General features: G+C 46.9%; 1 protein-coding gene across 1 annotated transcript; it reads right to left on the bottom strand.

Annotated features, from left to right (window-relative positions):
- Positions 1 to 2,253: 2,253 nt before the first annotated feature.
- LOC146050607 (uncharacterized) lies at positions 2,254 to 24,297 on the bottom strand. The gene is made up of 7 exons (XM_083167690.1): positions 24,180 to 24,297; positions 21,530 to 21,675; positions 20,292 to 20,483; positions 19,261 to 19,360; positions 19,055 to 19,149; positions 10,618 to 10,726; positions 2,254 to 6,801 (listed from the first exon to the last, which is right to left on the bottom strand). The coding sequence occupies exons 2-7, from the start codon at positions 21,596 to 21,598 to the stop codon at positions 5,573 to 5,575; spliced, it is 1,794 nt and encodes a 597-aa protein (XP_083023816.1). The 5' UTR covers positions 21,599 to 21,675; positions 24,180 to 24,297; the 3' UTR covers positions 2,254 to 5,572.
- Between the last annotated feature and the right edge of the window lie 214 nt (positions 24,298 to 24,511).

Genomic DNA, 24,511 nt, shown 5'->3' with positions numbered 1-24,511 from the left:
TAACCACAGCATATACACTAAAAAAAAGGGGAAAGTGGGAGGACTGCGCTGAGACCCAGGTCCCTCTATATAACAAACACACCTGTTGCAGAATTTTTAGCCCACCATTTGAGATCACAACAATACATTACTAATTTAGGACCATAAATGCACCATAGACTGCTAAAAATAAATAATACATTTTTATCATAACTTATAAAAAATAGATAAAGAATAAATACAACAAACAATATAAAATATACAAAAAAACAATACACAAAACCTGCTGCAGGTTTTTTCCATCTAGTTGGTGTTGCACCAATAAATAAACAATTGCAACACCTAACACAGAGATGGCTGTACCCTGCCTGAGGGTACAACCATCTCTAACCAGCCCCGGGTGCTCTGCGTCGTGTGGCTCTAGCATACAAGGTGGTGTGAATTTGCCCAGGTCTAGTTGTGTCTCGAACTGCACAGTGATAAATGTACACTAATGGGCCCACACTCCTAGCCGTAGCAGCATCACAGCCAGCCTTCCAACTGTGCCACCACACAACTAAGAATATTCTGAGACTATTACCTATATCACCCTGCAGCCATTATAGTCAGTCATGTTACAACAGGCAAGATGGCAGCGCCCATGTTTGGAAACTGGAGGGAACCCTTATCATACCTTTTGATAAAGCTGCCATGTGCAGCAAAATGCATCAGCCAGTGCTTGCCCACTCTCCACCACCAAATTGGGATTGCAGTCTGAACCAGCCCAACAGGACCGAATTCTCACCTGGACCCCACATTCCATCTTTGGGGTGCAACCTTTCCTCACCATCGTGCACCAGTGACATCACCTTGGTTACACGGGACATACCCCTTTCTCTTTTACTTCAACAAGTTTGCCAGTGGACTCCGGTAATTTGTGCCAGTTTTGGACCGACCGCTTGAACTTTGGACATAACCTACAGCCTATCTTGTTTATTCAACTAGGAGTGGTAATAATATCATATCATCTAACTGTTTGGGCAAATGTTTAAAAAGGGGGTGTCTGGATAGCGGGCTAACACCTACGCGTTTCGCTGCTATCTGCAGCTTTTTTCAAGGAAAAAGCGAAACGCGTAGGTGTTAGCCCGCTATCCAGACAGCCCCTTTTTAAACATTTGCACCCTACCAGAGGACTTCACGATTTCTTATCCGGAAAAGGAACTCCACTTCTGCCGTGTTTGAATATCCACCTGCTTTACCTTGAGTGAACTCCTAAAGGACCCCACTACCTCCATTCCCACTGTGAGGCGAACTATCTATCTGGAGGCATGCCACCTCCTAAGAAGCCTGATCTAAATCTGTGGTGTGGACATACAAGTCGACTCTGAGAGGTAATATCCCCATACAAGTGGATTACAAAAAGGTGCTTTATAAACGAGGCCAGAATCTTTCAACTTTAGATCGCCACATTATTGGACATTTCAAAAAAGTGGAAAAAATTGAAAGACCTATTCCCGTACGGATCAACCTCTGGACAATTTTGTGGGTGACTATTATTCATTTTTAATTGTCTGGCTGCATTACATGTTTTTTTAACATGCCTTTTATTGTGTTTCAATTGTGTCATTAAATTCTCTTAAATTTTCACACACCTGATCAAATTTTTATTTAAATTCTTATTTTCATATAAATACTGTATTTTCTAAATTATACTTCAGTACAGCGCAGTCACACCTCTTCCTACTTTTTCTCTAGATCTGAAGATAGATCTGCGTGTGTATGGCCACCTTAACAATTATGGCTTTTCCTGGACTCTCCAAGTGTCTTGACTGCAGCATCTCTCTACTGCTCAGTGTCACCTTCTTCATGCCGTTCTGCAGTTGCACCTGTGCATGAACCCTCACAATGCTCCAAACTTGTAGCATCTCCATTACAGTCTCACGCTGCAATCAAACGGATTTACCTAATTTGTCTGAGCGACCATGGTCTTCCAGCCTGTAGGAGAAAATATTCCAGTCATTTGTTCCCAAACATTACCGGTGTTTTGTGCCCACCAGACAGGTTGGACAGATCTTTAGGTGCGTACTCAACTGAAGTGTGCTCTGGGGATCGAGGTTCGGAATGCCTGCATTATAGGGAATAGTAAAGCAATAGCCCATATATTACCAACACTGCACAGATGGGTCTCATACGATCTGCACCAGATAAATCGCACAGACGTTCCCCGTATTACAGGCTCCTTTCCTGCCTCTCCTCACTCTTACTGATCGTAATGAAAAAACACAGGAAATCAGCTTAGTTGGTAATTAGTTTATTACTGGCTGTGTGCGCTAACCATGTAACAGCACGCCATGCCCATAAATCCCCTGTACTGGTACATCCGCTACATAGTCCCTATACAAACAATAACAATACTGTACAAAATAATATCAAACAACTAATCAGTCACTGTTAGAATATCACAAGTACACTATATGAGGATGATGAAGAAAACAGGCTAGTAATCAAGCATAAAGATGGCAACATAAAATATTTTTATACATACAATTTGTTACACATATCATGAAATTGTCATCAATCCATAGTACAGGCGATATTTCTAAAACTGCTGAATAATCTCACTGATTGGCTGCATTGTCATGTAAGCACCGCCCACAACATGGCTGCCATGACGGTTTGTTGCACTGTAATTGTTAGAGGAACCATCCACCACAGCTGTAGTTACGCGGTACAGTCATCACTCACCGCTGTGTGATATAAGTGTCCGTGAGATATATCCCACAGCTGAGTGCGATGAATTTATCTTTAAAGGCGCTGATTGAATTTGTTCTGTTGAATGTTTTTATTGATGTTAGAATTGTCATGTATGATGTCTCTGTATGGTGCTTGTAGTTTTGCATCTTACTCTGTACGCTGAGAAGATTCTCCATCCAAGTCAGATCTCTGGAAAGTTCACACCGGTCCAACAACTCCCGTGCAAATCCTGACGGCTGACTACTGTGCATCTGATGCATTTAACGTGGGTTAAGACCAGATGGACAGGCATCTATGTCCAGTGCCCCACGGCTTCACAGGTATCACTTAAACTAATGTCCTTATCTTCCTGATCTAAAGGGGCCTACACACACAACAATTTGCTGAGAGATTGGATAGAGCCAGTGTTCTCTGATGAGATCACTGGCCCCTGCACGGAGATATTACTAGATTTATCCAGCTTGCTGGATATTAATCGCCGGGCGATAGCGCCGCGTGTGGCTGCACATCACTATCGCTATGACCCTACACACGGAGTACAAAATGCTCCTAAATCCCCCCCCCCCGTGTGTAGGCCGCGTATGTCCAAAGAGAAGGTGAGAGATAGAAGGTACAATGCAGAAGGCTGCTTAGATCTATCTATATCCCACCTCTATGAGGTGAAGTATCGCCAGTGACCAGTAGAGGCCATGCAATGGACCAAATTACTCCTTTGTGTGCTAAAACATGTAATAACAGAAAGTGAAAGCACTTTTCGAAGGGACACTGATCTGTTTCTCACACTTGCTGGATATGGAGAGGGGGAGCTGTGAAGACAGATTGTAGGTAGGAGCAGATAGGGACTGGGGTGGAGAGTTTGTGGGCTAAAAACTGTCACTGCTCAAAGTGAAAGTAAAACTGGTCACAGCTCACAGTGAAAGTACATTGCAGAAGCTGTCATTTTTACAAGCTTTTAACTAGTACCTTTATATTGGCACACTGCAGACATAGGACCACGATCCCTTCCCTGCATTAAAAGTTTGTACTAAATTTGCTCCACGTGCAGTGTAACATGGTTTGGCCCAGATGCTCCACGTGCAGTGCAACATGGTTTGGCCCAGATGCTCCACGTGCAGTGCAACATGGTTTGGCCCAGATGCTCCACGTGCAGTGCAACATGGTTTGACCCAGATGCTCCACTTGCAGTGTAACATGGTTTGGCCCAGGTGCTCCACGTGCAGTGTAACATGGTTTGGCCCAGATGCTCCACGTGCAGTGTAACATGGTTTGGCCCAGGTGCTCCACATGCAGTGTAACATGGTTTGGCCCAGGTGCTCCACGTGCAGTGCAACATGGTTTGGCCCAGATGCTCCACGTGCAGTGCAACATGGTTTGGCCCAGGTGCTCCACGTGCAGTGTAACATGGTTTGGCCCAGATGCTCCACGTGCAGTGCAACATGGTTTGGCCCAGGTGCTCCACGTGCAGTGCAACATGGTTTGGTCCAGATGCATGCTGCACCACTCATTCAGGTCCATTCAATGTGTCTAATAGATGTAATAAAGCATATAGGCCTAGGCCTGACCCCACTTTCGTTGTTTACAGGTGACAAAGATACTGTACAATTGGGAGTGGTTGTACTAGACAGCCACATGGATCATACAGTTGCATTTGCACCACAGAAACACATACAAGAATCATAACAGTGAGTCCGAGTGAACTGCTCAGATACTGACCTAATTATCTGACCTGTCTCACCGCTGCAATCACAGAACATGAACAAACATACTGTAATGCTGTGTACACACGAGGTAATATGATTGCTAGCAATATATCCCCAGCAATCATATTGCTCAGTGTCTCCTTTTCATCAGCGATGAAAAGGAGACACTGCTACGGGGCGGAGGGGGAGCGCAGCAGCAGCAGCAGACGCTGCTGCTGTCACTTTGATAGGAGGAGGGAGGAAGCAGCGGCACGGGGCTGGGGAGATCAACGCTGATCTCCCCGGCGCTGACCTCCCCGGCGCTGACCTCCCGGCACAGCGATCGCCGGGGAAAGACGCTGGTCGCAGGAGCATGCTCCTGCGACCAGCGACCATTAGGCAGTGCACACGGGAGCGCTCCAAATCACTGACAATATGGTCGCTCAGCGACCATATTCCCAGCGATTTTACAAGAAATTGCTCCCGTGTGTACTCACCTTAAGAGTCCCATATCCCACAGTATACCTCCAGCCAATTGGCAGGATTATACAACTACTCATACTTACTGCTGTGGTGCCTGGTGACAGTGTGTTATAGTTGTCTGCCCTAATATAACAATTCTATATTGTTTGTATATGAGACTGAAAAATCAAATTTATCTGCAGAAGGGAAATATGTTAAAATGAACTATATCTATAAAACTGCAGTAATATAACCACTTCTACAGTAATAAGAAACATGCAGCCACCACATTCTGTGCCCAATAGCTTAGGTTCTGCTGCTGAGGACAAGACCTGATGGGTGTAACCACTTCATAAGCTGGGTACACACTGAGCGATATGTCACCTAGACAGGTGGTTCGGACCGACATGCAGCTTACATCGCCCAGTGTGTATGCACAATAAGCGTGTAACTGCGGTCGCATCATCAAACCTAGCAATATGTTCCTTGTTAAGTCTGTACGGCAAACCAGGCAAACAATGATCTCTCAGACCAATCTGACTTCCTCGTCATGCCGCTCCCTAGAACATGAAGGTCTTTCTAGTCTGTACGGGAGCAACAATTCTGGTAATTCTGTGCTCAAGGTAAATTGTCAGTAAAGTCGGAAAGATTGGCGGTCGCTCCAGTGTGTACCCAGCTAGCGTGGACCCAGCTTTACAGTCAATGCACAGAAATGATTCCTAACGTGTGTGAGTTCCCTGATGTCTCACAAGACTGTGTTTGTGTGTAAACCATCTCCCACACTTAGAACAAGAAAACGGTTTCTCACCTGTGTGAGTTCTCTGATGATTAATAAGATGTGTTTTCATTGTAAAACATTTCCCACACTCAGAGCACATAAATGGTTTTTCACCTGTGTGAGTTCTCTGATGTCGAACAAGTATCGATTTCTGTATAAACCGTTTCCCACACTCAGAACATAGAAATGGTTTCTCACCTGTGTGCTTCCTATGATGCGCAACAAGAGAGGGTTTAGTTGTAAAACATTTCCCACACTCAGAGCACGGAAATGGCCTCTCCCCTGTGTGAGTTCTCTGATGTATAATAAGTTGCCCCTTGTCTGGAAAACATTTCCCACATTCAGAGCACGGAAATGGCCTCTCACCTGTGTGAGTTCGCCGATGTTTAAGATGTTCTGATTTGTTGGTAGAACATTTTCCACATTCGGAACATGGGAATAATCTCTCACCTGTGTGCATTCTCTGATGCTTAACAAGAGAGGATTTCACTGTATAACATTTCCCACACTCAGAGCACGGAACCGGTTTCTTGTCTGTGTGAGTTCTCTGGTGTTTATTATGTTGCGCTTTGTTTATAAAACTTTTACCACACTGAGAACATGGAAACGGCATCTTGTCTGTGTGAGTTCTCATATGTTTAGTAAGTTGCACTTTGTTTCCATAACATTTGCCACACTCAAAACACGCAAATGGTGTCTCCCCTGTGTGAGTTCTCTGGTGTATAATAAGATGTCCCTTGTACGTATAACATTTCCCACACTCTGGACATGGAAACAGTTTGTCACCGGTGTGAGTTCTCCAATGTACATGAAGTTGCTTTTTGTTGGTAAAACATTTCCCACACTCAGAACATGTGAATGGTTTCTTACCTATGCAAGTTCTCTGATGTTTATGAAAAGATGATTTAGTGGTAAAACATTTCCAATCCTCAGAAAATGGAAAAATGTTGTTATCAAAACTAGCTGCATTAAATGTAGGACTATGTAAGTTATCAGGGCAATATGTCTTATCATTAGAGGTATCATATTTATCTGCACTGGAAAGTATTGAATATATATTTAGTATAATAGGTTTCTCTCCTGCAGCATCTTGAATGATGTTAGATTCCATTTTAACAGCTGTAGATAAAAGTTTTCCCTCCAGGATATCCCCAAGGTCTCGTCCATCTGCTGGAATTAAATATATGGAAATAAGCTTCTTATTTTATAATGTCTAAAATGCTAATACAATATGACTATCCAAAAAGTCCAGTTGTGTCATTGCATTTATTTAAATATGAACAGTTAGGGGGACATTTACCAAAATGGATTCGTAGAAAAAAGGTGTATTCGTAGGGAGAAATACACCTTTTTTTTACGAATTTGTATTTTCGGGATTTACAATCCCAAAAATACAACAATTCGTAGTCCTAAAGATGGAACATTCGTATTTGTAGTTACAAATACGAATGTCTACACCATCGATAGAATACGACAGAAATCACCATTCAAAAGAATGGTGGTTTCTGATTTACTAAGCAGCCGTACTGACAATACGGCTGCTTAGTGGTGTGAAACACCCACGCAAATACGACAGGAAAATAGAACACCATTTTCCTGTTCTATTTGCGTTTTAGCCTGCACGGATCAGTCAGATCCGTGCAGGCTTCAGTGTAAAAAAAATAGAAAAATAAATAAATAAAAAAAAAAAACGGCGTGGGGTCCCCCCCACAGCCATAACCAGCACCAGGCTGAAGGAGCCGGGGCCGGTAATTAAAAATCAGGGAGCCCGACAAATAGGGGTTCCCCGATTTTTAACAACCAGCCCCAGGCTCCAGGTCCGGGGCTGGTTCCCAAAATACGGGGGACAAAATGAGTAGGGGTCCCCCGTATTTTAAGAACCAGCCCCAGGCACAACCAGCCGGCAGGGTAATGTCACAGCCGGGGGACACTTATAATATAAGGTCCCGCGGCCAAAACATTCTCCCTACCGACCAGTCAGCCTGGCCAGGGGCCCTGGGGGAGTGGGGACCCCCCCAATAAAGGGGTCCCCCCCCTCCAGGACTTACCTGACCAGGCTGAAGCCTGGTGCTGTCCTCGATGCCCCTGGGCGGTGGGCATCGAGCTGATAAATGTTGTAAAAAATAGATAAACCATTGTTTTTTACTGTGGCACTACAAGTGCCAGCAAGCCTCCCCAGCAAGCTGGGACTTGGAGAACCACAAGTCCCAGCCTGCTGGGCATTAAAGGGCCCGCTGGCACTTGTAGTTCTACAGTTAAAAAAATAGTGCACAAAACACACTGACACACTTTTAAAATAAAACTTTATTACACACAAAGCCCACACACACTAATACTTACCTATCTTCTCTCCGTAGGTAGCCCTGATGTCCTGTGTCGGCGTCTTCTGGTCCTGTGTCGTCTTCTTCCTCCATGTCGACGTCGCTGTCGGCGATGGTGTCCCCGTCCGGATCCGAAGAAATCCATTTGGGAAGCTGTGGAAGGAAACCATACTCACCTGTCCCAGCGCGACGTAGTCCAGGTAAGGGTCTTTGCAAAAAAATAAACCGAAAACCCCGAAACCAAACCGGACACGACGGAGACGCACGGTGTGTTTACATCGTGCGGCTCCGCCTCCCGAATGCCGCTATTGGCCGCCTTGCGGCCTAGCGGCCAATAGCGGCATTCGGGAGGCGGAGCCGCACGATGTAAACAAACACACCGTGCGTCTCCGTCGTGTCCGGTTTGGTTTCGGGGTTTTCGGTTTATTTTTTTGCAAAGACCCTTACCTGGACTACGTCGCGCTGGGACAGGTGAGTATGGTTTCCTTCCACAGCTTCCCAAATGGATTTCTTCGGATCCGGACGGGGACACCATCGCCGACAGCGACGTCGACATGAAGGAAGAAGACGACACAGGACCAGAAGACGCCGACACAGGACATCAGGGCTACCTACGGAGAGAAGATAGGTAAGTATTAGTGTGTGTGGGCTTTGTGTGTAATAAAGTTTTATTTTAAAAGTGTGTCAGTGTGTTTTGTGCACTATTTTTTTAACTGTAGAACTACAAGTGCCAGCGGGCCCTTTAATGCCCAGCAGGCTGGGACTTGTGGTTCTCCAAGTCCCAGCTTGCTGGGGAGGCTTGCTGGCACTTGTAGTGCCACAGTAAAAAACAATGGTTTATCTATTTTTTACAACATTTATCAGCTCGATGCCCACCGCCCAGGGGCATCGAGGACAGCACCAGGCTTCAGCCTGGTCAGGTAAGTCCTGGAGGGGGGGGACCCCTTTATTGGGGGGGTCCCCACTCCCCCAGGGCCCCTGGCCAGGCTGACTGGTCGGTAGGGAGAATGTTTTGGCCGCGGGACCTTATATTATAAGTGTCCCCCGGCTGTGACATTACCCTGCCGGCTGGTTGTGCCTGGGGCTGGTTCTTAAAATACGGGGGACCCCTACTCATTTTGTCCCCCGTATTTTGGGAACCAGCCCCGGACCTGGAGCCTGGGGCTGGTTGTTAAAAATCGGGGAACCCCTATTTGTCGGGCTCCCTGATTTTTACTACCGGCCCCGGCTCCTTCAGCCTGGTGCTGGTTATGGCTGTGGGGGGGACCCCACGCCGTTTTTTTTTTTTATTTATTTATTTTTCTATTTTTTTTACACCTTGCAGCCTGCACGGATCTGACTTGATCCGTGCAGACTGCTAGAAATAATTCGTATTAGCGGCCGTATATACGGCTGCTAATACGAATCATTACACCATCGGAGGGTTACAAAGCAGTCGTATCTGACTGCTTTGTAAATCCCCCTCCGGAACACGACTTTGCATACGACTTAAACAGTCGTATGCAGTCGTAGGGAAACAACCAATACGAAAAACTAGGTTTTTCATATTGGTAAATTTCCCCCTTATTTACAATTTAACACTGCATCAGCAAGCACATGACATGCAACAGGCCACACTGACCAGCAGGAGCCATGGTCACAGGATGCAGCAGATTAGAGGAAGATGTAGTACAATCATGGGTGTGTGGCCACAGTCCAGTGTGTGCAGGAAGGTGGTTATTGGGGTGGAGCGTGCAGTCCTACAGGGGTGACAATCACCTGCTATATTCCCTTAATGTTACAGTATTGTATACAACTAAATGAAGACCATAAAGCAGGGTTGGCCAAACCAGTCCTTGAGATATACCAACAGGACACGTTTTCCAGACCGCCTAGCTGGTGCACAGGTGCTGTCATTTAGAACGGTCATATTTCTCAGATCATCTAGCTGGGGCACAGGTGCAGTCATTACTGTCACATTTCCCAGACCAACTAGCTGGTGCACAGGTGTAGCCTCATGTCGACCTAGTGGTGTTGATCTAGTTGCTGTCTATCCAATTATCCATACTCGGGGCACAGGTGCAGTCATTACTGTCACATTTCCAAGACCAGCTAGCTGGGGCACAGGTGCAGTCATTACTGTCACATTTCCCAGACCACCTAGCTGGGGCACAGGTGCAGTCATTACTGTCACATTTCCCAGACCACCTAGCTGGGGCACAGGTGCAGTCATTACTGTCACATTTCCCAGACCACCTAGCTGGGGCACAGATTTAGTCATTACTGTTGCATTCTCCAGACCACGTAGCCGGAGGACAGGTGCAGTCATTACTAGCTGTCACATTTCCCAGATGACCTAGCTGGGTCACAGATGCTGTCATTACTGCCATACAGGAAGATACTAGGCAATAACAAGTGCAGTACACAGAAGGGATAAGGCATGATGGCATAGAAAGAGGATCATGGGATATTTCATGGAGCCAGCTCTGATTGACATCCCCTGAGATGCAGAGGAGGACTGGTCAGATCTTGGCTACCAGCACACAATGATATGTGAGCAGCAGGGGGTTATAGGGGCTGATGGCATCTGAAACCTCCTCCCTGGGCAGATAGGTTTGTTCTCGTGAGTCTGTACTGGCAGATGAAGCATAAGATAATGTTGTCCTGCAGTCAGTGTGTCACTCACCTGCGCTGATATCTGTAGGGATTTCCTCCTCCTTACATGGCCAATCACAGCTCACATACGTCTCTTCCTCTTCTTCAATTTCTACTTTAATAGCAGCCAGGACGTCATCCTAATTATTCCAGAGACATAATATAGCATATAACCAATACAAGATAAGAGAGCGCTCAGAGCGTGACATGTCTGTTACATAGGACGCAGAGGTATGAGAGCGCTCATAGTGTGACGTGTCTCAGTTACATAGGATGCAGAGGTAAGAGAGCGCTCATAGTGTGACGTGTCTCAGTTACATAGGATGCAGAGGTAAGAGAGCGCTCATAGTGTGACGTGTCTCAGTTACATAGGATGCAGAGGTAAGAGAGCGCTCAGTGTGACATGTCTCAGTTACATAGGATGCAGAGGTAAGAGAGCGCTCAGTGTGACGTATCTCAGTTACATAGGATGCAGAGGTAAGAGAGCGCTCAGAGCATGACATGTCTGTTACATAGGACGCAGAGGTAAGAGAGCGCTCAGAGCAGGACATGTCTGTTACATAGGACGCAGAGGTTAAGAGAGCGCTCAGAGCGTGACATGTCTGTTACATAGGACGCAGAGGTAAGAGAGCGCTCATAGTGTGACATGTCTGTTACATAGGACGCAGAGGTTAAGAGAGCGCTCAGAGCGTGACATGTCTGTTACATAGGACGCAGAGGTAAGAGAGCGCTCAGAGCATGACATGTCTGTAACATAGGACGCAGAGGTAAGAGAGCGCTCATAGTGTGACATGTCTGTTACATAGGACGCAGAGGTAAGAGAGCGCTCATAGTGTGACATGTCTGTTACATAGGATGCAGAGGTAAGAGAGCGCTCATAGTGTGACATGTCTCAGTTACATAGGATGCAGAGGTAAGAGAGCGCTCATAGTGTGACATGTCTCAGTTACATAGGATGCAGAGGTAAGAGAGCGCTCATAGTGTGACATGTCTCAGTTACATAGGATGCAGAGGTATGAGAGCGCTCATAGTGTGACGTGTCTAAGTTACATAGGATGCAGAGGTAAGAGAGCGCTCATAGTGTGACATGTCTCAGTTACATAGGATGCAGAGGTAAGAGAGCGCTCATAGTGTGACGTGTCTAAGTTACATAGGATGCAGAGGTAAGAGAGCGCTCAGTGTGACATGTCTGTTACATAGGATGCAGAGGTAAGAGAGCGCTCATAGTGTGACATGTCTGTTACATAGGACGCAGAGGTAAGAGAGCGCTCATAGTGTGACATGTCTGTTACATAGGATGCAGAGGTAAGAGAGCGCTCAGTGTGACATGTCTGTTACATAGGATGCAGAGGTAAGAGAGCGCTCAGTGTGACGTGTCTCAGTTACATAGGATGCAGAGGTAAGAGAGCGCTCATAGTGTGACATGTCTGTTACATAGGACGCAGAGGTAAGAGAGCGCTCATAGTGTGACATGTCTGTTACATAGGACGCAGAGGTAAGAGAGCGCTCATAGTGTGACATGTCTGTTACATAGGACGCAGAGGTTAAGAGAGCGCTCAGAGCGTGACGTGTCTGTTACATAGGACGCAGAGGTAAGAGAGCGCTCATAGTGTGACGTGTCTGTTACATAGGAGGCAGAGGTAAGAGAGAGCTCAGAGCGTGACATGTCTGTTACATAGGACGCAGAGGTAAGAGAGCGCTCATAGTGTGACATGTCTCAGTTACATAGGACGCAGAGGTAAGAGAGCGCTCATAGTGTGACATGTCTGTTACATAGGACGCAGAGGTAAGAGAGCGCTCATAGTGTGACGTGTCTCAGTTACATAGGATGCAGAGGTAAGAAAGCGCTCATAGTGTGACGTGTCTCAGTTACATAGGATGCAGAGGTAAGAAAGCGCTCATAGTGTGACGTGTCTCAGTTACATAGGATGCAGAGGTAAGAGAGCGCTCATAGTGTGACGTGTCTCAGTTACATAGGATGCAGAGGTAAGAGAGCGCTCAGTGTGACATGTCTGTTACATAGGATGCAGAGGTAAGAGAGCGCTCAGTGTGACATGTCTGTTACATAGGATGCAGAGGTAAGAGAGCGCTCATAGTGTGACATGTCTGTTACATAGGACGCAGAGGTTAAGAGAGCGCTCAGAGCGTGACGTGTCTGTTACATAGGATGCAGAGGTAAGAGAGCGCTCATAGCGTGACGTGTCTGTTACATAGGAGGCAGAGGTAAGAGAGAGCTCAGAGCGTGACATGTCTGTTACATAGGATGCAGAGGTAAGAGAGCGCTCATAGTGTGACATGTCTGTTACATAGGACGCAGAGGTAAGAGAGCGCTCATAGTGTGACGTGTCTCAGTTACATAGGATGCAGAGGTAAGAGAGCGCTCATAGTGTGACGTGTCTCAGTTACATAGGATGCAGAGGTAAAAGAGCGCTCATAGTGTGACATGTCTGTTACATAGGACGCAGAGGTAAGAGAGCGCTCAGAGCGTGACATGTCTGTTACATAGGACGCAGAGGTAAGAGAGCGCTCATAGCGTGACGTGTCTGTTACATAGGACGCAGAGGTAAGAGAGCGCTCATAGTGTGACGTGTCTCAGTTACATAGGACGCAGAGGTAAGAGAGCGCTCATAGTGTGACGTGTCTCAGTTACATAGGATGCAGAGGTAAGAGAGCGCTCAGTGTGACGTGTCTCAGTTACATAGGATGCAGAGGTAAGAGAGCGCTCATAGTGTGACATGTCTGTTACATAGGACGCAGAGGTTAAGAGAGCGCTCAGAGCGTGACATGTCTGTTACATAGGACGCAGAGGTAAGAGAGCGCTCAGAGCGTGACATGTCTGTTACATAGGACGCAGAGGTAAGAGAGTGCTCATAGTGTGACATGTCTGTTACATAGGACGCAGAGGTAAGAGAGCGCTCAGTGTGACATGTCTCAGTTACATAGGACACAGAGGTAAGAGAGCGCTCATAGTGTGACATGTCTGTTACATAGGACGCAGAGGTAAGAGAGCGCTCATAGTGTGACATGTCTGTTACATAGGACGCAGAGGTAAGAGAGCGCTCATAGTGTGACATGTCTGTTACATAGGACGCAGAGGTAAGAGAGCGCTCATAGTGTGACATGTCTCAGTTACATAGGATGCAGAGGTAAGAGAGCGCTCATAGTGTGACGTGTCTGTTACATAGGATGCAGAGGTAAGAGAGCGCTCATAGTGTGACATGTCTGTTACATAGGACGCAGAGGTAAGAGAGCGCTCATAGTGTCACATGTCTGTTACATAGGACGCAGAGGTTAAGAGAGCGCTCAGAGCATGACATGTCTGTTACATAGGACGCAGAGGTAAGAGAGCGCTCAGAGCGTGACGTGTCTCAGTTACATAGGACGCAGAGGTAAGAGAGCGCTCAGAGCGTGACATGTCTGTTACATAGGACGCAGAGGTAAGAGAGCGCTCATAGTGTGACGTGTCTCAGTTACATAGGACGCAGAGGTAAGAGAGCGCTCATAGTGTGACGTGTCTCAGTTACATAGGATGCAGAGGTAAGAGAGCGCTCATAGTGTGACGTGTCTGTTACATAGGACGCAGAGGTAAGAGAGCGCTCATAGTGTGACATGTCTGTTACATAGGACGCAGAGGTAAGAGAGCGCTCATAGTGTGACGTGTCTCAGTTACATAGGATGCAGAGGTAAGAGAGCGCTCATAGTGTGACATGTCTGTTACATAGGATGCAGAGGTAAGAGAGCGCTCATAGTGTGACATGTCTCAGTTACATAGGATGCAGAGGTAAGAGAGCGCTCATAGTGTGACATGTCTCAGTTACATAGGATGCAGAGGTAAGAGAGCGCTCATAGTGTGACATGTCTCAGTTACATAGGATGCAGAGGTATGAGAGCGCTCATAGTGTGACGTGTCTAAGTTACATAGGATGCAGAGGTAAGAGAGCGCTCATAGTGTGACATGTCTCAGTTACATAGGATGCAGAGGTAAGAGAGCGCTCATAGTGTGACGTGTCTAAGTTACATAGGATGCAGAGGTAAGAGAGCGCTCAGTGTGACATGTCTGTTACATAGGATGCAGAGGTAAGAGAGCGCTCATAGTGTGACATGTCTGTTACATAGGATGCAGAGGTAAGAGAGCGCTCAGTGTGACATGTCTGTTACATAGGATGCAGAGGTAAGAGAGCGCTCAGTGTGACGTGTCTCAGTTACATAGGATGCAGAGGTAAGAGAGCGCTCATAGTGTGACATGTCTGTTACATAGGACGCAGAGGTAAGAGAGCGCTCATAGTGTGACATGTCTGTTACATAGGACGCAGAGGTAAGAGAGCGCTCATAGTGTGACATGTCTGTTACATAGGAGGCAGAGGTAAGAGAGAGCTCAGAGCGTGACATGTCTGTTACATAGGACGCAGAGGTAAGAGAGCGCTCATAGTGTGACATGTCTCAGTTACATAGGACGCAGAGGTAAGAGAGCGCTCATAGTGTGACATGTCTGTTACATAGGACGCAGAGGTAAGAGAGCGCTCATAGTGTGACGTGTCTCAGTTACATAGGATGCAGAGGTAAGAAAGCGCTCATAGTGTGACGTGTCTCAGTTACATAGGATGCAGAGGTAAGAAAGCGCTCATAGTGTGACGTGTCTCAGTTACATAGGATGCAGAGGTAAGAGAGCGCTCATAGTGTGACGTGTCTCAGTTACATAGGATGCAGAGGTAAGAGAGCGCTCAGTGTGACATGTCTGTTACATAGGATGCAGAGGTAAGAGAGCGCTCAGTGTGACATGTCTGTTACATAGGATGCAGAGGTAAGAGAGCGCTCAGTGTGACATGTCTGTTACATAGGATGCAGAGGTAAGAGAGCGCTCATAGTGTGACATGTCTGTTACATAGGACGCAGAGGTAAGAGAGCGCTCATAGTGTGACATGTCTGTTACATAGGACGCAGAGGTTAAGAGAGCGCTCAGAGCGTGACGTGTCTGTTACATAGGATGCAGAGGTAAGAGAGCGCTCATAGTGTGACGTGTCTGTTACATAGGAGGCAGAGGTAAGAGAGAGCTCAGAGCGTGACATGTCTGTTACATAGGATGCAGAGGTAAGAGAGCGCTCATAGTGTGACATGTCTGTTACATAGGACGCAGAGGTAAGAGAGCGCTCATAGTGTGACGTGTCTCAGTTACATAGGATGCAGAGGTAAGAGAGCGCTCATAGTGTGACGTGTCTCAGTTACATAGGATGCAGAGGTAAAAGAGCGCTCATAGTGTGACATGTCTGTTACATAGGACGCAGAGGTAAGAGAGCGCTCAGAGCGTGACATGTCTGTTACATAGGACGCAGAGGTAAGAGAGCGCTCATAGTGTGACGTGTCTCAGTTACATAGGACGCAGAGGTAAGAGAGCGCTCATAGTGTGACGTGTCTCAGTTACATAGGACGCAGAGGTAAGAGAGCGCTCATAGTGTCACATGTCTGTTACATAGGACGCAGAGGTTAAGAGAGCGCTCAGAGCATGACATGTCTGTTACATAGGACGCAAAGGTAAGAGAGCGCTCAGAGCGTGACGTGTCTCAGTTACATAGGACGCAGAGGTAAGAGAGCGCTCAGAGCGTGACATGTCTGTTACATAGGACGCAGAGGTAAGAGAGCGCTCATAGTGTGACGTGTCTCAGTTACATAGGACGCAGAGGTAAGAGAGCGCTCATAGTGTGACGTGTCTCAGTTACATAGGATGCAGAGGTAAGAGAGCGCTCATAGTGTGACGTGTCTGTTACATAGGACGCAGAGGTAAGAGAGCGCTCATAGTGTGACATGTCTGTTACATATTACGCAGAGGTAAGAGCGCTCATAGTGTGACGTGTCTCAGTTACATAGGATGCAGAGGTAAGAGAGCGCTCATAGTGTGACGTGTCTGTTACATAGGATGCAGAGGTAAGAGAGCGCTCATAGTGTGACGTGTCTCAGTTACATAGGATGCAGAGGTAAGAGAGCGCTCATAGTGTGACATGTCTCAGTTACATAGGATGCAGAGGTAAGAGAGCGCTCATAGCGTGACATGTCTGTTACATAGGATGCAGAGGTAAGAGAGCGCTCATAGCGTGACATGTCAGTTACATAGGATGCAGAGGTAAGAGAGCGCTCATAGTGTGACATGTCTCAGTTACATAGGATGCAGAGGTGAGAGAGCGCTCATAGTGTGACATGTCTCAGTTACATAGGATGCAGAGGTAAGAGAGCGCTCATAGTGTGACGTGTCTCAGTTACATAGGACGCAGAGGTAAGAGAGCGCTCATAGTGTGACGTGTCTCAGTTACATAGGATGCAGAGGTAAGAGAGCGCTCAGAGCGTGACATGTCTGTTACATAGGACGCAGAGGTAAGAGAGCGCTCAGAGTGTGACATGTCTGTTACATAGGACGCAGAGGTAAGAGAGTGCTCATAGCGTGACGTGTCTCAGTTACATAGGACGCAGAGGTAAGAGAGTGCTCATAGCGTGACATGTCTCAGTTACATAGGATGCAGAGGTAAGAGAGCGCTCATAGTGTGACGTGTCTCAGTTACATAGGATGCAGAGGTAAGAGAGCGCTCATAGTGTGACGTGTCTCAGTTACATAGGATGCAGAGGTAAGAGAGCGCTCATAGTGTGACATGTCTCAGTTACATAGGACGCAGAGGTAAGAGAGCGCTCATAGTGTGACATGTCTCAGTTACATAGGAAGCAGAGGTAAGAGAGCGCTCATAGTGTGACGTGTCTCAGTTACATAGGAAGCAGAGATAAGAGAGCGCTCATAGTGTGACGTGTCTCAGTTACATAGGTCGCAGAGGTAAGAGAGTGCTCATAGTGTGACGTGTCTCAGTTACATAGGTCGCAGAGGTAAGAGAGTGCTCATAGTGTGACGTGTCTCAGTTACATAGGATGCAGAGGTAAGAGAGCGCTCATAGTGTGACATGTCTCAGTTACATAGGTCGCAGAGGTAAGAGAGTGCTCATAGTGTGACGTGTCTCAGTTACATAGGAAGCAGAGATAAGAGAGCGCTCATAGTGTGACATGTCTCAGTTACATAGGATGCAGAGGTAAGAGAGCGCTCATAGTGTGACGTGTCTGTTACATAGGACGCAGAGGTAAGAGAGCGCTCATAGTGTGACATGTCTCAGTTACATAGGATGAGGAGGTAATAGTGCGCTCATAGTGTGACGTGTCTCAGTTACATAGGATGAGGAGGTAATAGTGCGCTCATAGTGTGACGTGTCTCAGTTACATAGGACGCAGAGGTAAGAGAGCGCTCATAGTGTGACGTGTCTCAGTTACATAGGACGCAGAGGTAAGAGAGCGCTCATAGTGTGACGTGTCTCAGTTACATAGGACGCAGAGGTAAGAGAGCGCTCATAGTGTGACGTGTCTCAGTTACATAGGACGCAGAGGTAAGAGAGCGCTCATAGTGTGACGTGTCTCAGTTACATAGGACGCAGAGGTAAGAGAGCGCTCATAGTGTGACGTGTCTCAGTTACATAGGACGCAGAGGTAAGAGAGCGCTCATAGTGTCACGTGTCTTAGTTACATAGGAGGCAGAGGTAAGAGAGCGCTCATAGTGTGACATGGGATGGAACCCACTGCTAGGAACTCAGATGGGAAACTCCTACAGCGACTGTACTCTCCGGAACTTCTGATGTAATGTGGGCTATTGGGAGATCACCTCCTCGTGTTTCCTCTGAGTCTCCCAGAACATGGGCCGTCGTACATCAGGGAGGACCATGAATGAAGAATAGGGGTCTAAGACTTAATATTAATTACCGGGATCTGGACGCTATCACCATTAAGAATGGAATGGATCCTCGTGGGACCTACAACCTGACTCGCTCTCCGTCCGGAATGTTGCCCTGTGAGCGCTCTCTTTTCTATTTTTTGGAATATCCAATTTAATAATGTATGTCTTAATAATTTGAGATAAAGCAGAAGAATATTAATGTGTTAGGTCCACATGGCTTTCATACAACAGAGACCATTTGGTATTTGGGACCTTATTCTAATACATATGCTCCCCTGCACATTCGCACAGGGGAGCGACGGTTCGCGACTGCAGCCGCTTGGTGCGAGTGACCACGGCAAATCGATTATTCACCAGCTGCTCGCACACACAGCACTGCCATGGGGCAGCGGGTCGTAGTCGTAACCATGGGAACGCCCAGCAGTTCTTGGGCGTTCCCATGGAAATTCAGCGATGGTGCAGGCTGTTGACGTCAGCGGATGCCAATTGCCCACTTCCCGTACAGGGAGCCTGCAGAGATAAGACACCATAGAGGTATCTTAGATCTGCAAGCACTTGTCGGCAAGGCTGTGAATGGAAACATCTATTCGCATGTATGCAGGGATATTCAGGCTACGAGCAGGGGTGGCCGGCGCATAGATGACACGCAAAGCTGGGGATTTTACAGCTTGCCAACCAGAATCACCCCCATGGTAAGAACCTAAATCCCACCTACCTGATCCTCCTGTGGGGTCCTGTGATCTTCTGTACACCCCTGTGAGTGGTGATGGGGGAGATCTCTCTCTGGGGTATATCTGCTGTTGGATCCATCTGTAGGAGACACACAGTGACTGAGGACATTGTATATATGTGACTATCAGATGATATGTATATAGGTCACCCCACATCTGTCTCCTGTCTGCAGTAACTGTCTCCACTTACCCAGTGATGAGAGCGGCCAGTGATTCTCCATCTTCACATCCTCACACAGATCCCGGAGTCCTTCTGTATTCTCCGGCTCCTCCTGACACTGTATAGGAACCTGACACACACACACAATGACACAGTCACCACCCAGCAGTCACCTCTCCTGTCACATCCTCGGTGTTACTGTATAACGTTCCCTTCCCAGCAGTCACCTCTCCTGTCACATCCTCGGTGTTACTGTATAACGTCCCCTTCCCAGCAGTCACCTCTCCCGTCACATCCCTGGTGTTATTGTATAACGTCCCCTTCCCAGTAGTCACCTCTCCTGTCACATCCCCCGGTCTTACTGTATAACGTCCCCTTCCCAGCAGTCACCTCTCCTGTCACATCCCCCGGTCTTACTGTATAAAGTCTCCTTCCCAGCAGTCACCTCTCCCGTCACATCCCCCGGTCTTACTGTATAACGTCCCCTTCCCAGCAGTCACCTCTCCCGTCACATCCCCGGTGTTACTGTATAACATCTCCTTCCCAGCAGTCACCTCTCCTGTCCCATCCCCGGTGTTATTGTATAACGTCCCCTTCCCAGCAGTCACCTCTCCCGTCACATCCCCCGGTGTTACTGTATAACGTCCCCTTCCCAGCAGTCACCTCTCCTGTCACATCCCCCGGTGTTACTGTATAACATCTCCTTCCCAGCAGTCACCTCTCCTGTCCCATCCCCGGTGTTATTGTATAACGTCCCCTTCCCAGCAGTCACCTCTCCTGTCACATCCCCGATGTTACTGTATAACGTCCCCTTCCCAGCAGTCACCTCTCCCGTCACATCCCTGGTGTTATTGTATAACGTCCCCTTCCCAGCAGTCACCTCTCCTGTCACATCCCTGGTGTTACTGTATAACGTCCCCGTCCCAGTAGTCACCTCTCCTGTCACATCCCCTGGTGTTACTGTATAATGTCACCTCTCCTGTCACATCCCCTTCCCAGCAGTCACCTCTCCTTTCACATCCCCTGGTGTTACTGTATAATGCCCCCTTCCCAGCAGTCACCTCTCCTGTCACCAGCTGAATGATCTCATTGGTCAGTTCCAGGATCTTCCAGTCACTGCCTCTCTCCTGTATCAGGGAGTGAGGTGGAGGCACCGTCATCGGGCTCTGGGTCCTGCTCCATCCTTCTGACACATGTGGATGGCTCCTGGGTGTCACACGCTCACTGGATCTCTGTATCAGTGCTGTGTAATCCTGTGTATTGGGAAAGACAGTTTCAAATTAAATGAAACATAAGTAACTTGGAAATTTGTTTTTAGGATTGATCTAATCCTATATTTCCTGTGGGCTCTATGTTCTCAGTCCCCATATGCAGCTGGTGACCACAGGGGAATAATTTGCTTTAATAATTGAAAACAGAGAGAGGACTCATAACAGGCGAACTATGGGAGATAGTGTAACAGGTAAGGAAACAGATACAGGCTGGATAGGAATGTATGTGTATAACAAGCCTTTCTTCTCGATGTTATACATTTACAAACAGGCAAAACCACTCAAATATAAAACACCTAAATGTACAGAAAATACTGCAATACCAAAATGTCATCAATGCATGGCACTGTGACACCCCCATAAGCCCTCACCTCCACAGTTATGTCCCTGTATTATTACTAGATAACAGTGATGTCACTGTGACACTCCCATAAGCCCTCACCTCCCCGGTCACCTCCCTGTAGTATTACTAGATAAGAGTGATGTCACTGTGACTCTCCCATAAGCCCTCACCTGCCCGGTCACGTCCCTGTGTATTATTACTAGCGATAATAGTGATGTCACTGTGACGCTCCCATAAGATCTCACCTCCCCGGTCAGGTCCCGGTATCATTGCTAGCGATAAGAGTGATGTCACTGTGACGCTCCCATAAGACCTCACCTCCCCGGTCACGTCCCTGTATCATTGCTAGCGATAATAGTGATGTCACTGTGACGCTCCCATAAGACCTCACCTCCCCGGTCACGTCCCTGTATCATTGCTAGCGATAATAGTGATGTCACTGTGAAATTCCCATATGCCCTCACCTCCCCGGTCACATTCCTGTATTATTACTACAAATAAGTGTGATGTCACTGTGAGGCTCCCATAAGCCCTCACCTCCCCGGTTATGTCCCTATGTATTATTACTAGCGATAATAGTGATGTCACTGTGACTCTCCCATAAGCCCTCACCTCCCCGGTCACATCCCTGTATTATTACTAGAGATAAGAGTGATGTCACTGTGATGCTCCCATAAGACCTCACCTTTCCGGTCAGCACGTAGATGATCTCCAGGGTGAGATGTAATATCCTGTCACTCTTCCCATTGTCCATCCTCAGTGATTTATACAGAACGGGTCTCACTAGCACCTGAGGTCTAATAAAATATTCTGCAGCTTCTCATAACTTATCTAGGAATAAAGGAAAAAAATCATCATTAAGATGGAGCATATCCGTCATTATATATCACTATACAGACCCCTCCCCTATACAATATCACATACACAGCGTGTGCCGGGGGATTATCCCTCATTATATATCACTATACAGACCCGTCCCCTATATAATATCACATACACAGCGTGTGCCGGGGGATTATCCCTCATTATATATCACTATACAGACCCCTCTACTATATAATATCACATACGCAGTGTGTGCCGGGGGATTATCCCTCATTATATATCACTATACAGACCCCTCCCCTATATAATAATATCACATACGCAGCGTGTGTCGGGGGATTATCCCTCATTATATATCACTATACAGACCCCTCCCCTATATAATAATATCACATACGCAGTATGTGCCGGGGGATTATACCTCATTATATATCACTATACAGACCCCTTCCCTATATAATAATATCACATACGCAGCATGTGCCGGGGGATTATCCCTCATTATATATCACTATACAGACCCCTCCCCTATATAATAATATCACATACGCAGCGTGTGCCGGGGGGATTATCCCTCATTATATATCACTATACAGACCACTCCCCTATATAATAATATCACATATGCAGCATGTGCTGGGGGATTATCCCTCATTATATATCACTATACAGACCCCTCCCCTATATAATATCACATACGCAGCGTGTGCCGGGGGATTATCCCTCATTATATATCACTATACAGACCCCTCCCCTATATAATAATATCACATACGCAGCATGTGCTGGGGGATTATCCCTCATTATATATCACTATACAGACCCCTCCCCTATATAATATCACATACGCAGCGTGTGCCGGGGGATTATCCCTCATTATATATCACTATACAGACCCCTCCCCTATATAATATCACATACGCAGCATGTGCCGGGGGATTATTCCTCATTATATATCACTATACAGACCCCTCCCCTATATAATATCACATACGCAGCGTGTGCCGGGGGATTATCCCTCATTATATATCACTATACAGACCCCTCCCCTATATAATAATATCACATACACAGCATGTGCCGGGGGATTATCCCTCATTATATATCACTATACAGACCCCTCCCCTATATAATAATATCACATACGCAGCGTGTGCCGGGGGGATTATCCCTCATTATATATCACTATACAGACCACTCCCCTATATAATAATATCACATACGCAGCATGTGCTGGGGGATTATCCCTCATTATATATCACTATACAGACCCCTCCCCTATATAATATCACATACGCAGCGTGTGCCGGGGGATTATCCCTCATTATATATCACTATACAGACCCCTCCCCTATATAATAATATCACATACCCAGCGTGTGCCGGGGGATTATCCCTCATTATATATCACTATACAGACCACTCCCCTATATAATAATATCACATACGCAGTATGTGCCGGGGGATTATCCCTCATTATATATCACTATACAGACCCCTCCCCTATATAATAATATCACATACCCAGCGTGTGCCGGGGGGATTATCCCTCATTATATATCACTATACAGACCCCTCCCCTATATAATATCACATACGCAGCATGTGCCGGGGGATTATCCCTCATTATATATCACTATACAGACCCCTCCCCTATATAATATCACATACGCAGCGTGTGCCGGGGGAATATCCCTCATTATATATCACTATACAGACCCCTCCCCTATATAATAATATCACATACGCAGCCTGTGCCGGGGGATGATCCCTCATTATATATCACTATACAGACCCCTCCCCTATATAATAATATCACATATGCAGCGTGTGCCGGGGGATTATCCCTCATTATATATCACTATACAGACCCCTCCCCTATATAATATCACATACGCAGCGTGTGCCGGGGATTATCCCTCATTATATATCACTATACAGACCCCTCCCCTATATAATATCACATACAGCGTGTGCCGGGGTCTATCCCTCATTATATATCACTATACAGACCCCTCCCCTATATAATAATGACACTGGGGATCCCCATTATACCGCACAGAATAATATCTTTCCCTGTAGCATACCTCCCAACATGACCCTCTCCAGGAGGGACACAATGCTCTGCTCCTGGACTTCCCTCTTGTTGTATGATTACCGTCACCTGTGTTGCAGCACCTTTCTCCTCAATTAACCTGTTAACACAGATGAGGGTAATCATACATTAAGAGGAAAGTGCAGGAGCAGAGCCTTGTGTCCCTCCTGGCATGGATCATGTTGGGAGGTATGCTGTAGGGAGAATAATATCAGGGTTGCCTATCTGACCCTCTCCATCAGGGAGAACATGCTCTGTTCCTGGATTTCCCTGGTAATGAATTAACTAGACCACCACAGGTGATGGCAATCCTACATTACCAGGGAAGCCCAGGAACAGACCATTTTCTCCCTGAAGGAGAGGGTCAGGTAGGCAACCCTGGAATAATAACATTAATATCACACACAGATATTACCTCCGCCCGGCTCACTGACCTGGACCTACATAATAAAATACAACATGAAGGAGTCTCAGCCGCTCTCCAGCTTCCAACATGGCGCCCGGGGTAGTACGTGACCACGCCCCGTCTTCGTGTCACGTGGTGTACACTGAGGTTTACAGGTACAGTTTCGTTGAACCCACAGGAAAATGGCCGCTGTTAGCAGCTGCCATCGTGAGGCAACCAGTATATGTCCCGTGTGAGCATCTGATTATACAGGTGCCCTGTCAGTGTGCCCGGCTGAGTATACAGGTGCCGTCAGTGTAACTGGCTTCGTGTACAGGTGCCCTGTCAGTGTTGCCGGCTGC

The sequence above is a fragment of the Crinia signifera genome, chromosome 12 (assembly GCF_055691185.1).
Source record: "Crinia signifera chromosome 12, ASM5569118v1, whole genome shotgun sequence".
Lineage (NCBI taxonomy): Eukaryota > Metazoa > Chordata > Amphibia > Anura > Myobatrachidae > Crinia > Crinia signifera.
Note: the sequence above shows the minus strand (reverse complement) of the source record. Positions and strands in the feature narration are given on the sequence as shown.

Excerpts from the sequence above, each read along its gene's own strand:
- LOC146050607 (XM_083167690.1), bottom strand. The coding sequence starts at position 21,598 with ATGGACAATGGGAAGAGTGACAGGATATTACATCTCACCCTGGAGATC. Across the intron at positions 20,484-21,529 it reads TCTACGTGCTGACCGGAAAG|GATTACACAGCACTGATACA; the intron begins GTGAGGTCTTAT and ends CCCAATACACAG. Across the intron at positions 19,361-20,291 it reads TTCAGCTGGTGACAGGAGAG|GTTCCTATACAGTGTCAGGA; the intron begins GTGACTGCTGGG and ends TGTGTGTGTCAG.